At 43.0% G+C, this 20,846-nt stretch overlaps 1 protein-coding gene across 1 annotated transcript in view; it reads right to left on the bottom strand.

Annotated features, from left to right (window-relative positions):
- The window catches only part of Arih1 (ariadne RBR E3 ubiquitin protein ligase 1), an 89,506-nt gene extending 75,063 nt beyond the window's left edge, over nt 1-14,443 (bottom strand). The window contains exon 1 of the mRNA XM_004855521.4: nt 13,763-14,443. Coding sequence (XP_004855578.1) covers nt 13,763-14,125 — 363 coding nt within the window. The 5' untranslated portion in view covers nt 14,126-14,443. The remainder of the gene's footprint in view (nt 1-13,762) is intronic.
- Between the last annotated feature and the right edge of the window lie 6,403 nt (nt 14,444-20,846).

Below are 20,846 nucleotides of genomic sequence, written 5' to 3'. Positions count from 1 at the left end.
AACTCACAACAACTCTTCTGTCTAGCCCTAGCTCCTATCACTCTTTCCCAATAATCTCTGCAAGGTTCAATTCCATAGTGTTTGCTTAACACTGTCAATAACTTTTGCCTTTGTATGTTCTATCCCTCCACCTCTATAAAGCTATCATTTTCAAAACTTAGCTTTCAACTCTTCCAGGAAGATTTGTAAGCCCTCAGAAAACAGCATTAAATATTCCTTCTCCGACCTGAACATTATACTGTCAAACATATCACCGTATTATAATGCTCCTTAGAATCATCAATATCTATATTCCCTTAGCCCAGTGCAGCTGCTAAAAAAAATATCAGATAGTAAAATTCAAATACTCAATTTTCATACTACTTCTAATTAAACTGACTTGAGGGGGTGGGGGGTGTTACCGGGGATTGAACCCAGGACCTTGCACTTGTGAGGCAGGTAACTTCACCACGGAGCTAAATCCCCAGCCTCTAGATTTTTTTTTTTAAAGCAAACTTTAGGGCCAGTGAAACAGAATTGGTTCATTTTAAAAAGCAGCAACATGGGCCAGGGATTTAGCTTGGTGGTTCCACCACCTGCCTCAAAAGCACAAGGTCCTGAGTTCGATCCGTGGTACCAGAACAAAATAAAATAAAAAATAAAAAAGCAGTAACAGGGCTGGGGATTTAGCTCGGTGGCACTGCACCTGCCTCACAAGCTACAAGGTCCTGGGTTTGATCCCTGGTACCAAAAAAAAAATAGTAGTCCAGTGACAGATCCCTAAAAAAGCAAAAAGTCAGTGAGTAAAATTATGCACATTGTTTTCTTATTCAATGACAAGTAAGCCGAGGCCCACTAGGTTGTTTCTCCCTTTCTGAGACCGGAAGTCCTTTTCAACTGGCATGTCCCCAGCTCAACAGAGGTGAGATGTTGAGAAACGTACAGTCACGTTTCCAAGCACTGGTGATGCCTTATGAGAAGATAAGGTGTATGTGACTGTTCCTGTATATACAGAATAGAGGGTTTGGCCTTCCCTGTCTCTCTCATGGTGGCAGCAGGTTGAATCCTGAGGCAGTCTCAATCACATAATGGAACATGTATCTGAGCATTTCGTGCCTCTGTCTATGGCTTGAATTCTGTAGAATTCAATTTCATTATTGAAGCCAGACATGGTGACACAAACCTCTAATCCCAGCACTCAGGATGCTGAGGCAGGAAGATCACTGTGAGTTCAAGGCCAGCCTGAACTAGATAGCCCTGTCACAAAAAAACCAATCAATCAATCATGATATAGTATTAACACCAAAGATCAGTCTTGTTCACATACTCTATCAAAATGGCCCACACTGGTTCTTAAGGAGGTTAGTTTTAGAATAATTCTACCTAACTAGACTATTTGACAGCTATCTTAAGACAACTTGGTAAACTGCTTTAATTTACGAAGATCTTTACAAAATTTCAATCTTTTGATTACAGAAAACAGATGAACTGATTCTAACAGATCAAGAAGGGGGTGGTTACAAAAGGGCATGAGGAGGAAAACTGTTGAGTGATGTTTACATTTTGCTTCACAATTGTTCTACATCTTGATTACAGTGGTGGTTGTATGACTATTCATTGTCAAATCTCACAATAAAAAAGGTGGCCGGGGATTTAGCTCAGTGGTTCCACCGCCTGCCTCGAAAGCAAAAGGACCTGAGTTCGATCCCCGGTACCAAAAAACAAACAAACAAACAAACAAACTGTGAACAATTAAAAAAGGTGAATTTTACCGAATGTAAATTCATATTTTAGTAAACATGATTTTTTTTTTTAATACCAGGGCTGGGAATTTAGCTCAGTGGTTCCGCCGCCTGCCTCCCAAGCACAAAGCCTCGAGTTTGATCCCCAGTACCAAAAAAACAAAAACAAAAAAAGGGCTGAAGTGATGAACAGTGGGTTAAAATGCAAATGCACTTTCTAATATTTGAGGGTAAATGGTATCAGTAATATCTTCACTAAAGTGCTTACTTCGGCAGCACATATACTAAAATATCTTCACTAAAATCTGTTATCATTAGTGAGTAATAAGTAGTCTGCTGCCAGGTGTAATGGCACTCCCCTGTGATCCTAGCACTCAGGAGCCTGAGACAGGTCGATCGCTAAGTTCAAAGTCAGCCTAACCACACAGTGAGACCCTGTCTCAAAAAAACAAAAACAACCTGGGCACGGTGACACATGCCTGTTACCCTACTTGTTTTGTTTTGTTTTTGGTGGCTCAAGGTCTTGCTGTGCAGTCAGGGTGGCCTTGAACTCATTCTGGAGCCCAAGGTGGCTTGAACTCATGGCAGTCCTGTCTCAGCCTCCCAAGTACTGGGATTACAGGCAGACACCACCACTCCCCGCTTAGCTTTATACATTTAAATGCTTACACTCGACTAGAAAATAATAAATACCACAGCAATTTTTGGCTTAAAGAGCTAAGGATGTGGCTCAGTGTTATAGCTCCTGCCTAGCATGTACAAAGCCCTGGGGGTTCTATCTCTGGTACTAGGGAAAAAATTAGCACCTGTTGAAACCTCTCAAGGGCCTGAACTCTAATTCTTGAATCCTTTTAAATTTCTACCTAATAAATTACTGTATGCCTCTTACTGCTGCATCCTGAATATTCTTCTCTATGATGGCATCAGCTGACCTGTAACTCATTCCACAGGTAGGGCTTAGGTTCTCCCATCTGTTTTAGCTAACTTCTCTGTCCCTGTCTAGTGACATTTTCTCTTGGTGAGCCCCAGCAGTAGGTTAAAAGAGGACCATGACTTTGACTATTAGAAGATAATGGTTCAAAGCCTGGATATGGTATGGCATGCTGGCATCTGAGCACCTAAGAGGCTGAGGCAGGAGGATCTCAGGAATTCAAAGCCAGGCTTGGGCTATAATAGTTCAAGGCCAGGCTAAATTTCACAGTGAGATCTTGTCTACAAAAAACAAAAAAAAGGATTTAGCTCAGTGGTTCCACGGCCTGCCTCACAAGCGCAAGGTCCCAAGTTTGATCCCCAATACCAAAAACAAAAACAAAAAAAGATCATGGCTCATCAAACTTACTTTGATGAGTCAGGATAAGACTTTGATCCCTGGCTAGGCAGCATCAGCACCCTCCTCCGCACAAAGCAGTTATAAAATAGATTCTTGGCCCTTCTGCACCATTTAAGAATAATGGATCAAAGCCTAAGGGGTAGGGATGAGGTAGGATTGGAGAAATGAAGATATGGTGAGTAGAAAAAAGGCAAAAATCAGTAACTTAAAAAACTGTATTTATTCATTTTTTGTTTTTGGTTTTTTTGAGACAGGCTCTTGCACTGTAATTCAGGCTGGTCTCAAATTCACATAGCCCAGGCTAGCCTCAAACTTGTGGTAATCCCCTCCTGCCTCGGCCTCTCAAATGCTGGGATTCACAGGCGTGTGCCACCATGGCCAGTAAAAAAAAAAACTGTTCTTTTAAAAAGATACCCAAGGTTATCCATGTCAGTATTCCCTACGTTTGTTTTCTTCTAGGCCCATCACATCCAAAATTCCTTAAAGATACTTTTTTTTTTGTACGGGGGATTGAACTCCGGTCCTTGCGCTTGCGCAGCAGGCAGCGAAACCACTGAGCTAAATCCCCAGTCCCCTTAAAGATACTTTTAAATCCATAAGTTAGCTTAGTTGATCAAGTAAAGGGCAGAGATCCGATTTCAAAGAACACACTGGCCTGGGGATTTAGCTCAGTGGCACCGCACCTGACTTGCAAGCACGAGGTCCTGAGTTTGATCCCCGGTACCAAGAAAAAAAAGAAAAAGACACTGAGAATATATTCACATTCTAGTATCTGGAACCTATGAATACGTTATGTTACATTGCAAATAGAATTAAGGTTGCTCATCAGCTGACCTCAAAATAAGGAGATTATCCTGTATTATTCAGGTTAGTCCTTTAAAGTTAAAGATAGGGGCCAGGGATGTAGCTCAGTGGGGCCGTGCCTGCCTGGCAACTGCAAGGTCCTGAGTTCAATTCCCAGTACCAGGGAAAAAAAAGTGGAAAAACTGTAAAGTTAAAGATAGTGGCAAAAAAAAAAAAAAAAAAAAAAAAGATAGTGGCAAATGTGGAGATCAGAATCACAAGATTTAAAGATGTTACATTGCTGGCTTTGAAGATGGAAGGAGTCACAAGCCAAGAGACGGAGGTGGAGTCTAGAAGTGGAAACAGCAAGGAAACAGATCCTCCACCAGACCTTTCAAAAGGATCACATCCTGTTAACAACCTGATTTTAGCCCAGTGAAATCCATTTCAGACTCCAATCAGAACTCCAAGATAAAAATCTGTGGTGCCTTATTGGAGCAACAATAGGAAATGAATACACAGAATAACCAAAAGAATTTTTTAACTGAGCTATGAATGGGTATTTCAAGGAATCTTCCATCTTCCTCGCGTGATATTTGCTGAACCAGGACTGCAAAGGAAGGGCTGAAGACTAAAATACAGAGCGATACTTTCAGTTGTCTCAGGGAGTATGAGATGATGAAACAGTATGGGTCCCATAAGGAAGGACCTACTAAGAAGACAGCAAGTTCTTCATTTGAAGACCCTAAAAACCCCCAGGCAGATGACAAAAAGTGAACAGGGCAAAAACTCACCCTTTCTGGATTAAGCCTTCATCCACCACTCTAACAGAGGGAAGAATGAAAACCCTTTCTAGAGAAAATTATCATCTAGAGCCCTGACAGCAAACCTTTCAGAACTTTCAATGATACAAATAGTCCACTGTGGCATGTATGCTGTAGGTTCACCACCACTGATCTAGAATCTCTAAAGTGTTTTATATACAACATATGACATGTAATAAAAAACAAAAAAACCCCATATTTAAAATAACAGCAGGGCCAGGGATTTAGCTCAGTGGTTCCGCTGCCTGCCTTGCAAGAGCAAGTCCTGAATTCAATCCCAGTACCAGAAACAAAGCAAAACAAAACACAAAATAACAGCAAAAAAATATTGTCATTGCCCCAATAGAAATACTGAAAACCAGAAAACAGAATTTTTAAAGTGCTAAAAGAATTTCATCTATAATCCCAGCACTCAGGAGGCTGAGGCAGAAGGATCACAAGTTCAAGATCAGCCTGTGCTACACAGGGAGACACTGTCTTAAAAAAAGAGAGGAAAAAAAAAAAGCCAGATGTGGTGGCACACATCTATAATCCCAGCACTCAGGAGGCTGAGGCAGTGAGGCAGAAAGATTGCTGCCAGTTTGAGGACAGCCTGAACTACAAAGACCCTTGTCGAAAAACAAAATCCATGAAGACTGGGAACTGAAGCTCAGTGGTTTACCTTGTGCCTAGCAAACATGAGACCCTGGGTCTGATACCTAGCATCACATACACACACACAGTGAAACCAACAATATATACCATTAGAAGTTTACTAAGTGCCCACAATGCTCCATGTACTGTTCTGGGCACTAGTATTATGGTAATAAATAAAACTAAATCCCTGACTCATAGACCTTTCATTTTAATGTAGAAGTTCAAACAGAAACCAACTAAATGGAATACATCAAGTAGTATCTCTTTCAGATCCTTGAAGAAATGAAGCAACCCATCTCATTCCCAACCATCTTTGGAAATATTGGCTGATTATGTTATGTAGCTCTTTCAAAAAATTGTATTTTATTCTATAGTATCTCATCAGAAAAGTTGTTTGTTCTGTAGTACTGGAATTGAACTGAGGGCCTTTGCCAAGCTCTTCTTATTATTCTGTGACAGCATCTCGCTAAATCCATATATTGCGCAGGTTGGGCTCAAACTTACAAAATTTCCTTTCTCAGTTCCCCAGAGTCCTGGGATTACAGGCCAGTGCCAACGCACCCAGCTCAGAAGTTTTCCAGTACTAGAAAGCTATTAATTTCACACAGGCCAACAGCGCTGCTTTCTACATTTTATTTTTCACATAAAAAAACTTAAAATCTGCCACCGGCAGCAAATCAACTACAATATGCTGTTTTCCTTGGAAATGACAGGTATATTCCACTCATTTCAAGAAATATCCTATGTTTGCACACATCTAAATAACCAGTTTGAGGGCCGGGGATATAGCTCAGTGGTTCTGTCACTTGCCTTGCAAGCGCAAGGACCGGAGTTCGATCGCCAGTACCAAAAAAACCCCAAAAAAACCCTAAAACTAAAACTAAATAACCAGTTTGTCAGTCATTCTTTCAAGAAATAATGGTGCCCTATCAAGGCTCAACTGAAGTCTAAAGCAAGCACAAATGTTTCCTCTTGGAGACAATCACCATATGTCAGCATGCAGATGTGCTTTCTACACTCCTCTCATGTTGTCACAGACTCAGATGTGTTCTTTAAGGGATAAGATATAATAAAACTAACACCTTTTACTGCCTCATTTAGAATAAGTGAAACTGGTATTTTTTACTTTGAGCATGCAGCAGGGAACACAAAGACTAGTAGTATAGTTGAGCACTACTGGTTTGATTTGTGCTAACATGCCAGTGGTTTCTACCTCCCCATTACTCTGCACCATCAATACAAATGTCTGCCTTTAAAAAGGCAATTATTGTTTCAATAATATCAAGGAGTGGGCCTTTGGAAACTACCATTATTAAAGTGAATCAACATCACAGTGTCAATTCACACATTGCCAGGGAACTATATACAAATAAAAAAATGTTTCATCTAAAAGAGCTGCTGGCCAGGTGTTGTGGCATATGCCTGTAGTCTCAACACTCAGGAGGCTGAGGCAGGAAGACTGCTGTTAAGTTTAATGCCAGCCTGAACTACATAATGAGACTCTGGATAGATGGATGGATGGATGGATAAATAGATAACTGGGCTGCTGTATATTCATGGGCCTTCAACAGCTTGTGCTCTGAGAATTTAAACATTTTCTTGCCATCTTACACTATGACTTTGGCATTATCTAGAAATCATAAAGTAATTTAGCAGTACTGAAAAGAAAATCTTGTCTAGCTATCTTTGGTTTATATGTTAAGAAAACATAGGGCTGGGGATTTAGCTCAGTGGTTCCACCACCTGCCCCGCTAGCGGAAGGGCCTGGGTTTGACCCCGGTACCAAAACAAAAACAAAAAATAAGAAAACATAGGGCCGGGGATTTAACTCAGTGGTTCTGCTACCTGTCTCAAAAGTGCAAGATCCTGCGTTCAATCCCTGGTACCAAAAAAAAAAAGAAAAGAAAATGTAGGCAGCAAGAAGTTACCAAGCAAGGCAGAATTTCACATACTAGTTTCTGTCAAGAGACAGTATTAATGTTCTGTACACTGTGAATACAAAAGCAAGGCATTTCAGCTCTCACATCTGGTTACCTGTAGACTTAATGGACGGGGATCGCCATATTCTAAGCTCTTGTGAACCACACACCAAATACCCGTATGAAGTGCTATACAACCCCAGTAAGAAAGCAACTTGGGGGGGGGGGGGCACCGCTGGAAAGCAGAGAAGAAAGACCCGGAAAGAGATGTATCATCTGAGCAGGTTCAGAGAAACGGTGTCTCTAGAAGAGGAACTACTATGAACAAATGTAGGAAAGCACACATTGATGTCATACATTAATGAAATATAAGTACAATTAGAGGTGGGGGATGAGAGACAACAGCAGATGAGAATAAAAAAGATTAGTTAACATTGAGATGGAAGAGCCATATTAATACCATATTAAAGGTCCCGAGTTTGATACCTGGTACCAAAAAAAAAAAAACAACAAAAAAAAACTGTATTAAGGAGTCTGGACCAGAATTTTGCTGGGAAGTCTCTTTTTAGCAGCAAAATAATCATTACTTTTGTGGGCCTGGGGATTTAGCTCAGTGGTTTCGCTACCTGCTGCACAAGCACAAGGACCCGAGTTCGATCCCCGGTACCAAAAAAAAACCAAAACAAACAATCATTACTTTTGTGTATGATAGCAGCATGCCAGGAGACTGGAAGCCTAGGGATCAAGACACAGGATAAAAAGATCCTATATTAGGATTAGTAAAAAGGATAGCAATTACATGAAATAAATTTCAGCGGTTAACATGATCAGCGCTACTTGGATGTGGAAAATTCAGGAAAAGAATCAAGGATGAAAGCCAAGCCAAGGTACACACCTATAATCCTAGCACATGGAGGCAGGAGAATCACAAGTTTGAGACCAGCCTGGGCTAAAGAGACCATGTAAGAAGGAAGGGAGGGTTGAGGATGTAGCTCAGTAATAGAGCATTTGTCCAGCATGCATGGGGCCTGAGTTCAATCTCCAGCATTGCACCCCCCAACAAAGAATCAAGGATGACTGAAATTCCACAGTTAAAGACAAGTGTGCCCCCACAACAAAGAATAGAAATATCTGTCCAAAGTATCACAAATTCCAAAATAAGAGGCCACATTAGAGGCCTTTAGCTATAAATATTTGTAAAGAGTCAGAAAACACTTCTATTTCTAGTTTATATTTAATTCCTAAAAACTTGTACAACTGTGATTAAGAGGACATATTACCAAGTAACTGGAGTAATACCTGACTCAAAAGCACAACAGTTTCATAAGATAGGGAAGTAAGCTGAGGAAAAGTGTCTGGGATTGTAGCTATTCTTAGCATTGTCTAAATAAATGGCTCAGTAATAAGGAAACATTACATAATACTTCATGATCTGCTGTACTTTTTGCCAAAATATATTAAGTTTCAGGTCATTTCTGACACTTCTTTTAAATGGAATATAGCAAAAAAAGAAAAGGTGCCACTGAATATTTACCTAAAAAAATAACTGCATAGGACTCCAAAAAAAATACTTAGTATTTCTCATTTAAATCTTCAAAAACTTTAGACCTCAGTATGAGAATTCCTCTTTCTTTCTCTTTTATTGAGACTCAGTCACACTACAAAGTCCAGGCTAGCCTTGAACCACTCCATAGCCCAGGCTGGCCTCAAATGCTCTGGAGTCCTCCAGCCTCAGCTTCCTAAATACTGAGATTATATGTGTGTGCCACCACGGCCAGCACTCGCCTTTTTTTTTTTTTTGGGCACCTGGAATCGAACTTGGGTCCTTGTGCTTGCACAGCAGGTGGCGAAACCACTGAGCTAAATCCTCGGCCCTCAGCTATATTTTTTAAAAGTTCTTTCAGCACTAAAGATTCTATTGTTTTTAGCTTCTATTACTTCTAGTGGAAGAGCAAAAATATAGGAAAAAACAAATTCTTATTCTATCACATTATTTAACAGGAGGAATTAAGCTATTTATAAAATTATACAGTGTCAAGATCAAAGGATGAGCCAGGGATTTAGCTCAGTGGTTCCCCAGCCTGCCTCACAAGCGCACAGTCCCAAGTTCAATTCCCCGTACCAAAAAAAAAAAAAGATCAAAGGATGGGCTGTATAAGGATTTAGGAATTGATAGCCTATGATGCTATGCCTTTGGGAAAAGAAAGAAAATGGGCCAGGGGTGTAGCTCAGAGCACTTTCCTAGCATGCAGGAAGCCCTGGTTCCATGTTCCTACCATAAAGGAAGAGAGACAGACGGAAGGGAGGAAACAACATCTACCTCTTCTCTTCCATGAATATCTACTACTATCCACTTAGCACTTGATTAAACTACTTACTGACCAAATAGCTTTGAGTGGTTTAAGTCTCCTTGAGAACAGTCTGCTTCAACACTAAGTGTCTTATGAGCACTTACAGTATCCAGAGCTTATATTTCTTCCAGTGTATTGATAAGGAAATTAAACTCTCTACAATAAAATCCACAGGAGGGGCTGGGGATTTAGCTCACTGGTTTCGACCCCTGCCCTGCAAGCGCAAGGACCCAAGTTCAATCCCTGGTACAAAAAAAAAAAAAAAAATCCACAGGAAAGGGAGAAGGGAAAGGAAAACTAAGTGCCCCTTTCTAGAATGTCAGATAGCGAAAGTCTGGTTTCCACATTTGAAAGAACTGAGTAAAGACCATCTTATGTGAACCCTAACCCTATGATTACAGTAAGCGTTATCTGGAATCTGGAAATTTTCCTTTTATTAGTTTTCTTAAAAACCCTAACTTCCACCATTAACCCAATTATGTAGTAAATCAGGACTAGACATAATATGCGGAGAAACACTGAAGTTAAATTTCAACTAGATCAATGGTTTCAAACTTTTGTTTACATCATTATCACCTGGAAGGCTTGTTTAATTGGAGAGGTAAACCTCCAGCCCCAGAGTTTGAGTCAGGACTACCACCATAAACAATTCAGTCTGAATGTAATTTAAGACCTACAGCTCAAGGAGATCAGCCAGGAAAAGAAAAATTCAAGGAGATTATATCTAAACCATATCAAACACCCTGATAGCTTCAAAACACTCCCTGCCCTTCTCTCCCAGTTAATAAATTAGGTTACTCTTGATATGCACACTTGAACTTCTTGTAAACAATGAACACTTCCAACTAATAAGTTTTTAAAAGGATGATAAACCAAAATGTACAAAAGATTAATCTAGTATTTTAGCTCTCTTGCTTTCACTTCCCAGATCAAAAAACAAATACAGGGCTGGGGATTTAGCTCAGTGGTACAGGCGCCTGCCTGGCAAGCGCAAGGTCCTGAGTTCAATCCCCAGAACAAAAAAAAGAAAAGAAAAAAAAAAACAAATACAAAGCCAGGCATGATGGCATATTACTGGAGGCCCAGGCTGGAGGATCACAGTTCAAGGTCAGCCTGAGCTACGAAACAAGACCCTGTCTCAAAAAAAAAAAAAAAAAAGCCTGACATGGTAGTGCATGCCTATAAATGCCTGTAATATCAGTACTCTAGGAAACTGGGGATGGAGGATGAAAAATTCTAGCCCAGACTAGGCAATTTAGCAACACCTGGGGGAGAGGGGGGTCTTGGTTTAATCCGGATTGAACTCAGAGCCTTTGCCTAAACTACATCCCCAGATGTATTAATGTGGTGACATATATAAAAACCCTGTAATTGAGCAAATTCTTTGCCCAATTCTACTTATCCCAAGAAAATAAGAAAACACTCAAAGGATTAATTTTTGAGAATATTTTCAATGATGTTTATAAAAGCTAGAAACTAAAAATTAAAAGGGCCAGTAACAGATTGATTAGGTTTAAAAAGGTTTAACCTGTAATCACTAAACTCCTGAAAAATAGATACTTGTTGACAGGGTAGTTTTCAGAGATTTTTTTTCTGATTTTGCACCCTCCTTTTTTCCCACTGAAAACATAAACAGAACCATACAATGTAATTCCATTGTTTTATAAAATATGCATAGTGTCAAATGTAGTGGTACAGGCGTGTTTGTAATCTCAGCTGCTCCATGGCTGAGGCAGAAGGATTCAAATTCAAAAGCAGCCTGGAAAAATTATCAAACCCTAATCACAAAATAAAAAATAAAGAGATGGAGATGCAGCTCAGTGGGAGCACATCCCTGGGTTCAATCCCCATTAACCGCCCCCTCCCGTCAAAAAAAAGAAAAGAGGAAGAGGAGGAAAAGGAAGAAAATATGCATAGTTATCCAGAGGATCACTGCGAGTTGGGGGCCAGCCTGGACTACATACTGAGTCCAAGTCCAGCCTGAACTACAGAGTGAAACCCTATCTCAAAATAAAACAAACAAAATCTATTAACATAAATAACCGACAATGTAACTAAAGCCTAGTTTAAATCTAACAGACATACCATTTGGAGAAAGATGGTCGAAGATACATCCTATCCTTTGATTTTACTGATAATTCTAAATATAAATTTTCAACAAAGGTCACATAATGAAGTAGACTAGAAAAAACTTTTCAAAAATCAGGCATTAACATTGTGAAAGTAAGATATCTTTTTTAAAAATCCCTAGTTTGTGTAGTTCATTTCATTACCATTTATTCTCTCTCACCTAAACTAAGACAGCAGGATGTCCATGTGCATCAGCTACATCTCTGTTCCAGAATGATACAAAGAACTTTTGAGGGGCCTTGACACATGTCTGTGTGGCCTGCATGTTTAGGGCCAATCTGGTCTACATAGTGCGATCTGTCTCAAAAAACAAAAAAATGAACAAGAACTTGTTTTTGTTGCCAGTAACTAAGACAAAACTAAGAGTGGAGAAAATGTCATGACACTTAACTATAAGGGAAAAATTTACAAATAAGATTAAAAGTAGTATCCATTGAGTTAAAAGCATAAGGTTTTACATACAGATACAACAAAAGAGAATTCAAAGTTTTACTACAATTCCTAAAGTTCCTTTAAAAAAAGAAAAAACTCTCAATTAAAGACCTAAGAACTCAGCCAGGGATTGAACTCAGTGGTTCCACTGCCTGCCTCACAAGCGCAAGGTCCTGAGTTCAATCCCCAGCACCAAAAAAAAAAAAAAAAAACCACCTAAGAACTCAACTGTCATTTTTTTAGGATCAAAGAAAAAAAGCAGTAAAACTTATCTTACCTCTACAACCCTTCTATTTACTTCTTAAACTGTGTTATCTACATTAAAATCTGAGATTTCCACTTTTAGTAACAGCTCTTCGTATGAGATTTTCCTTACTATTATTCAAAAAATGGCCTTCAACTTGTGCCTACGTAGATGGTTCCATTTTCTAAACTGATGCTTTATTAGACAATACTACAAAAATCTATTAATAATGGAAAGACAACAAGAAGGCAGTGACAAACTGCTAAATCAGAGCAGCACACCAATTTTAAAGAAAAAGTGGCACGCTACAAAAAATTCAAAAGTAACTTGCTGCTCATTTCATGTACATAAGTTTCCTTCCATGTAACTACTATTTTCTAAAAGTTGCACTGAATCAAGACTTCATTTTTCAATCAAATCGATTCCTCACACTTTTTTCCCCAAATGGAAATTTGCTCTCTATAGTCAAAAATCCAAAATCTAATGCTCAAAGGTTCAGTGAAGTGTGGTTAGCAAGTTAAATTAAGCCTAACTTACTGAACACGAAACAGAAATTGTCTGCGAAAGGAGTTTAAAAGCAGAAAAGCCTCTGCTTTTTAACTCACAATAGAGTTTTGTCCTTTGGACAACACTGAGTTTTGTTGTTGGAGCCGCAGGGACGGGTTGGCAATCTGCAGTAACTATTTCAACAGCTTCAAGCAAGTTACATGCTAGAACTGGAAGTAGCGGCAGTTACGTCCCAAACAGAAAAGACACAAAAGAAACTTAAGTAGAAACCTTACCATTAGAAAATAAGTCCAATCAGCACCTCTTATGAGAAAGAGTTCCCTTCCCCCACCTTTAAATAGGCACTTAAGACTGCCAAGGAGATCCATTTCTTTCTTTTTTTTTTTTTTTAAGATCCATTTCTTTATTAACCGGTGCCCACTTGGGGCAACCGTACACCAAGAGCCTCTTAGGCCTACACTTAATCCCTTCCAGAAGTGCTCCGGCGAGATCCGAGACCAGGAGAACCCTCGTGGGGGGCCCAATTCTTTCTAGCTCCTCTTCCCACCCACGGCCCTTCGCACCCCCGTAGGCGATCCTCCGGCCAGAGAAAGAACACGGGGTCCAGGGACCTGCAGGAACGGCCCGCAAGAGAAGGCTTAGGCGGCCATGGGCCTCCGCCATGGCAGGATCTGGGAAGCACCGCCCCCAGCGCTCCTCCCTGCACCCGGCTACCCGGCGAACGTCTTCTCCGACAGCTCTATCCGCAGCAGAGGCACCGGAGAAGACAGGGCCAGCAGGCAGCGGGTCGGGCTGCGTACCAGGCCCAGGCTTACCCCCCGGGGCCGCCCGGGCCACCGAGTCCGCTCTCCGGCCCAGTGCAGCCGGCGCGGCGGCGCCCCTCACCTGGATGACCTCGTTGACCTCCCGGATGCATTCCACCATGTGCTGGAGAATCTGCTCGGCCGTGAGCACCTCGTAGCGGTAATCCTCCTCCTGCTCGTGCCCCGGGCCGCCGCCGCCACTGCCGCCGCCGCCGCCCCCGGGCCCCAGGGCGCTGCCGCCGCCGCCCGTCTCCCCGCACAGCAGTCCGTCCCGCTCCCCGCCAACTCCCAGCCCGGGCTCCACCAGCTCCACCTCGCCCAGGTCCAGGTTATCATCGTCCGGCTCGTCCTCGTCCTCGTCCTCCTCCTCCTCGGCGCCGCTGTCCTCCTCGCTGCACTCCTCGTCCTCGTCGAACTCGTAGTTGTAGCCCTCGTCCGAGTCCATGGCGCGACGCGCGAGGGCCCGGCGGACGCTGGCCGAGGCGGGCAGAGGGCGGGGACGCCAGGCCCCGGCTCTCGCTCCGGCTCGGGGGGACGTCCGGACGCAGGCCTGGCTCCGGCCCTGGGGGCCGCGGCTCCTCCTTAGGCGAGGCGGTGAGCGGCTGGCGGTGGCCCAGAGGGCGCAGGGCAGGGCGGAGGGAGCGAGGGGGCCGCTTGCTGCCCGCCTCAGTCAGACGCGGCTCCGCTCCGGCCTCTGGGAGAAAACAGTCCCAACGCCACCTCCACGGCCGCTGCTACCGCTACTGAGCCAACAAAGGGGCGTGCGTCACCACGTCGCGCAGCGTCGCGCGTCACGCCTCCGTGCGTCACGGCGCCCCGCCCCGCTGCCCCTGCGTGCGGAGCGGGAGACCCCACGGTTCGGCCCTCTGGGACCTGGGATCTTGGCGGCACGGCGATCGCCTTCGGGTTTCGGTCCACAGCGTTTTCGGGCCGGGCGGCGACCCGTAGAGCTTTCCACGGGAAGCGGCTGCGGCCGCCTGGTCACCGAGAGACGAATCCCGTAGGTGGGGGGTTCGCCCAGGCCCTGGGACCCCGCCTGGTCAGGCTTCCTGCGGGGAAGGAGACCTTCCTATGTTACCGGGAAGGCACCGCCCGCCCGCGGGCTCGAGAGTCGTCCCGGGGACCCTGTTGAGCTAAAATCCCTGTTGGCCTGAACTCGGGAAGGGAAGTCAGCTGCACGCGGAGCCTCTGAACCGGGCGACAGATGAAGCCAGGTCGGGTAGTCGGCGCGACGCTGTCCGCCGGGACGGACGTGTGCCGGTTCCCAGCTCTGTAGTAACGTCATCGAGAGGGTCCCTGCGCTCGGCCGCACCGGCGCCTCCGGGGGCCGGGACCGTGCGAATTGCGTGGCTCGAAGGAGCTCAGCGCTCCTCACCCGCCCCCCGCCCCGCTCAGGGTTAGTTCTACCTCTCACAACTCTAGTACCCGTGCACTTTACGCCTGAGCACCTGCGGCTCGAGGAGAGAAAGGAGCTGGGCTGGAGTTCAATAGTAGAGCGTTGGTCCAGCACCGAAAGACCCAGCGTGTGGTCCCCAGCACCATAAATTGGGTGAAGGGGGCGGTGTTGGCCAGTGCCACATACTTGATACTGGATGCTCTAAAACATGGATCATAAAAATGCTTTGTGATACATTTTACGTACCATATACTATGTTTATGTATATGTTATCTTTATGTATATAGTATATGGCGTATAAAATGTATGATACAACAACACAATACAGGCGGTAATAAAAATATGTACAAGGATGTCCTAAAACATCCATCATAAAAATCCCTTCGTAGGGCCGGGGATTTAGCTCAGTGGTTTCGCCGCCTGCGTCGCAAGCACAAGGTCCCGAGTTCGATCCCCAGTACCAAAAAAAAAAAAAAAAAAAAAAAAAATCCCTTCGTGCCAGGCATGGTAGCGCACGCCTGTTATCCTAGCACTTGGGAAGCTGAGGCAGGAGGATCGCCATGAGTTTTAGGACAGCCTGAACTATGTAGCGAGACCCTGTCTCAAGAAAAAAAGCTTCATGATGCATAGCATGTGTTATATACTACAGAGTATATAAAATGCATTATACCACAACAGAACAGGCAGTAATACAAATATTACAAAGATACTCTAAAGCATCAATCATAAAAATGCTTCATGATACATTTTATACACATGGTGCATAAAATGCATGATACAACAACGCAATACGGGGCCAGGGATTTAGCTCAGTGGTTACGCTGCCTGTCTCAAAAGCTCAAGGACCAGAGTTCGATCCCCGGTACCAAAAAAAAATGTATGAAAAAACAATGCAATACAGGCAGTAGAGATAACTACCAGGATGCCCTAAAACATCCATCATAATGCTTCATGGTACATAGCATGTGTTATATACGACAGAGTATATAAAATGCACTATACTATAACAAAACAGGAAATAATACAAATATGCCCTAAAACATCAATCATAAAAATGCTTTATGATAATATATAAAATGCAGTACACTACAACACAATACAGGCAATAATGCAAATATCTACAAGGATACCCTAAAATATAAGTAATAAAAATACTTGTGAGCCAGGTGTGGTAGCGTGTGCCTGTAATTCCAGCACTCAGGAGCCTGAGGCAGGAGGATCACTGACACTTTGAAGCCAGCCTGGGCTACATAGTGAGACCCTTTTCAAAAAAAAAAATTTGTGAAATATAGCATGTATTATGCACATGGTGTATAAGATGCTTTATACCGCAAGAGAATTCAGGCAATGACAAATATTTACAAGAACCAAGCAGAGGGCCAGGGATTTAGCTCAATCGTTCCGGCACCTGCCTCACAAGGGCAAGGTCCTGAGTTTGATCCCCAGTACCAAAACAAAAAAAAACCAAAGTGAAGAACCAAGCAGAGAGATGGGGCTTGCCTCTTACCTAGAAGTGTGCTGTGTGAGCTGGGTGTGGATGGGTGGTATGGGGTTCAACAGAAAAGAAAGAGAAGGTGGTCTAGCAGCTAGAGTTCCACAGAAGTAAGGTCATTAATAATATGTGGAGCCTAAAGTGAAAGAGGGTAATTGGCAAGATATTAGGCAAATGAGTCAGGGTTCACTTTAATAAGGGCAATGCCATTCTCAGAGTAGATGTTAATCTTTGTACATAGAACAGGAGACATAGACAAGTGTTCTGAAGGGAAGAAGAGCCAAACCTTGAAGGACTGGTCAGAGTACAACCTGTTCAAATGAGTCTAATTAATTTATAAATCTAACTAACACACAAATTACCTTTGGAAAAAAATTTGAAAAGTAAAAATTTACCATCTCCGTAATCCCAGTCCTCTGGGAGGCTGAGGCAGGAGGAGCACAAGTTCCAGCCCAGACTGGGCTGTTTTGAGGGTTGGTTTTTGTTTTGTTCAGTTTTGTTTGTTTGGTTTCTGTGGGTTTTTGGTGTTTTTTTTTTCAGACGGGGTCTTGCTCTGTAATTCATGCTAATCTTGAATTTACTCTGTAGTCCAGGCTCCCCTTGAACTCATGGCAATCCTCCTGCCTCAGCCTTCTGAGTGCTGGGATTACAGGCATGCACCACCATACCAGCCTGTTTTAAGATTAAAAAAAAAAAAAGAACTGGGTTTGTAGCTCAGTGTCAAGGCCATGGGTAAAATCCCTGGGGCCACAAGAAAGAAGAAAAATGTTGGGCCGGGGATTTAGCTCAGTGGTTTCACTGCCTGCTGCGCAGGCACAAGGACCCGAGTTCAATCCCCGGTACCAAAAAGAAAAAAGAAAAATGTGAAAAATTAATGTAAATTTGCCTGGACTGAAGATTAAACCCAGGTCCTTACAGGTACAAACTTCCCTGAAATGAATATGATCAATATGTATGACAAATACATACTAATAAACCCAGTTCCTTCACAATTAGCCACACCTCCAGCTCTTTTTATTTGTATTTTTTAATTTCTTTTGGTTCTCTTGAGACAGAGACTGTGTATTCCAGGCTGGCCTTGAATTTACTATGTAATCCAGGCTGGCCTGGAACTTGTAGTGATTCTTCTGCCTCAGCCTCCTGAGTGCTGGGTTACAGGCATGTGCCACCATGCCTTTTTTTTTTTTTTTTTTGGTACCGGGGATCGAACTTGGGTCCTTCCACTTGCCAGGCAGGCGGTGGAACCACTGAGATAAATCCCCGGCCCCATGCCTTATTTTTTGATACAAGGCCTGGGCTAGAATTTGAGATCCTCCTGCCTCAGCTTCCAGGGTAGTTGGGATTACAGTTATATACCCCCTCTCCTGGCCATTGAAGGGTATTAAGCAGAAGAATACAATGATATGATCTGTGGTTTTGTTGGGGAGGGGTTGGCTTTTTTGTTTGTTTTTGTCTTGTTTTCAGTACCAGGGATCGAACTCAGGACCTTGCACTTTTGAGGCAGGCCCAGTGCCACTGAGCTAAATCCCTGGCCCACTGATTTTGTTCTTTCTGTTGAGACAGTCTTGCTATGAAGCTCAGGCTGGCCTGGAATTCCTGATCTTCCTGCCTTGGAGCCCACCAAATGCTGGAAGTACAGGGTCAGAAGTGCACACCACCCCTGGCTGTTCTGTTTTGTTGTTATTGTTATTTGTTTTTTGAGACAGGGTCTTGCCATTTAGTTCAGGCTGGCCCTGAACTCACTATGTAGACCAGGTTGGCCTCAAACTCAAGGCGGTCCTCCTTCCTCAGCTGGGATCACAGACATGCACCACCATGCCCAGCTTTATGACTTTTTTTTTTTTTTCTTCTGGTACATGGGATTGAACTCAGGACCTTGCACTTTTGAGGCAGGCATAGTGCCACTGAGCTAAATCCCCAGCCCCTTATGACTTCTTTTGGGGGGGGGGGCTACCGGGGATTGAACTCAGGTCAAAGATGGCAAAACCACTGAGCTAAATCCCCAGGCCCAAAACTTTTTTTTTTGGCAGGGGGTTACCAGGGATTGAACTCAGGACCTTGTGCTTGCTGGAACCACCTAGCTAAATCCCTGGCCCGTGACTTCTTTTTTGATCAATACTGTGAGTAGTATCACAGTGCTTCTGAATGTTTGAGTCTCCTATTCATGGCCAAACCTTCATAACCAGATTCTTAGCAGCATTCTTTCCCCTTATATATTGGGATCTTAGATTCAGGTTAGGTTATGGTGCTGTTTCAGGAAAACCAGTAGGACAACATCTCTCTATCCCTAGATTGGCCCAGGGATGACCCATATACATTGTTGGTGGTGGTGTTATTTTAATGACTTGCTCTTCCAGCCATTGGTTGTGTTATTGCTTTCTCAGGTATGGTGATTACAGAGGAGAAGGACAGTAGTCTATAAAAACAATAACAAGGTTCTTGGAAAAGAAAATAGGTGCACTCATCCTTCCTCCTTCAGTGCAGAAGGAAGTACTGGTGATTCCACATGCACCTCATGTCCACTTGTAGGAAGGGCAGGAAATATAGGTTAGTGGCCAGGGATCCAGCTCAGTGGCAGAATGCTTGCGTAGCATGTGAGAGACCCTGGGTTCATTCTCTAGTGCCACACATACACACACACACCCTTCCAAAAGCTACTTGGGAGGCTGAAGCAGGAGGATCAAAAATTCTACCCCACCACCAGCTGCCTCATAAGTGCAAGGTCCTGAGTTCGATCCCTGGTTAAAAAAAAAAATTCTACCCCAGACTAAGCAAAATTCTGTCTCATAAACAAAAGAGGGCTGGGGATTTAGCTCAGTGGTGCCGAAGCCTGCCTTTCAAGCACAAGGTCCTGAGTTCGAACCCTGGTACCAAAAAACAATCAAACAAAAACCCTGGTGTAGTGGATATAACTCGGTGGTATAGTGCCCCTGAGTTTAATCCCTAGTATGAAAAAAAAATTTTGTTGTTGTTTAGCTGGAAAAAAAAGGGTATACATCTGATCTTCACAGCTACTCAGGAAGGAGGCTAAAGCAGGAAGATTGCTTGAGCTCAGGAGTTTGAAGCCAGCCTGGGCAGCATAGCCCCTCTCTCTCTCACACACACACACATAAATCAGGCATGGTGGCATTCGCCTGTAATCCTAGCACTGAGGAGGCTAAAGCAGGAGGATAGGCACAAGTCTGTGGCCAGCTTGGGCAACATAGTGAGTTCAAAGCCAGCCTGCACTATATAGCAAGACCTTGTCTCAAAAAATAAATAAAATGTGTGTATGTGTTTGTATTTATTGAATATTTATTCATGGAGCAAAACTCCATAAATATGTATGTGCTCATCAGATGGTTATGAACCTAATACTGACAGAATATGCAGGCACTTTTTAGATAAATTGAAATTGAAATAGCACTGAAATTTTTTTGTATGTTTTGATTGTATTATTTTCTTTTTTCTTTTCTTTTTTTTTTGGGGTACCAAGGATCAAACTCAGGACCTTGAGCTTGCAAGGCAAGTGGTTGTATTATTTTCTTAATTTGAGGGGTTTTGTTTTTTGCTTTTGGAGATAGGGTCTGCTGTGTAGTTCAAGCTGGCCTGGAACTCACAGCAATCCTCCTGCTTCAGTCTCCTGAGTGCTGAGATTACCACACCTGGCAACACTGGACTTTTTCTTAGGCAGATAATGGAACTCTGAGTTCTGGAAAAGGCCCTTGCAATGGCAAAGCACTAGCTTGCTAAACCACATTGATTGGCTCAGGACCAAGGTTTCCTGGGGCTTGGAATTTTCAGGGCAAAAACTGGCAAGTTCTAAGTAAAATGGGATCACTTGGTCATCCTACAGGGCCCCCACCAACAGTTCTTTACATAATTGTTTTTAAAACCAAGTGAAAAGAAATTACTCTTTGTCATTATGTTTTAAAAAACTTGTTTCAATGCAGCTACCTTTGTTTTTGTCTTTAACATCTAGGTATTGCTGTATTTTGCCAGGAAGGAGGTAAAAAAAATTAAAGTTTAATTTTAATTTAATTTAAAAGTACATTTTGGGCCGGGGATTTAGCTCAGTGGTTCTGCCGCCTGCTTTGTAAACACAAGGACCCCAGTTCAATTCCCAGTACCAAAAAAAAAGTACATTTTGCCAGAGGTGGTAGCACATGCCTGTAATCCCAGCATTCTGGGATGTAAGGCAGAGGGATAAGTAATTCAAACCCAGTTTGGGCCATTGAGCAACTAAGGAAGACCCTGTCTCAAAAATATTAAAAAGGGGGAGGCTGGAGATATATCTAT

The sequence above is a fragment of the Heterocephalus glaber genome, unplaced genomic scaffold (genome assembly GCF_053883595.1).
Source record: "Heterocephalus glaber isolate CG9 unplaced genomic scaffold, H.glaber_assembly_v1.0 deba00001689, whole genome shotgun sequence".
NCBI lineage: Eukaryota > Metazoa > Chordata > Mammalia > Rodentia > Bathyergidae > Heterocephalus > Heterocephalus glaber.
The sequence above is the reverse complement of the archived record's forward strand: the minus strand, read 5'-3'. Positions and strand labels throughout refer to the sequence as shown.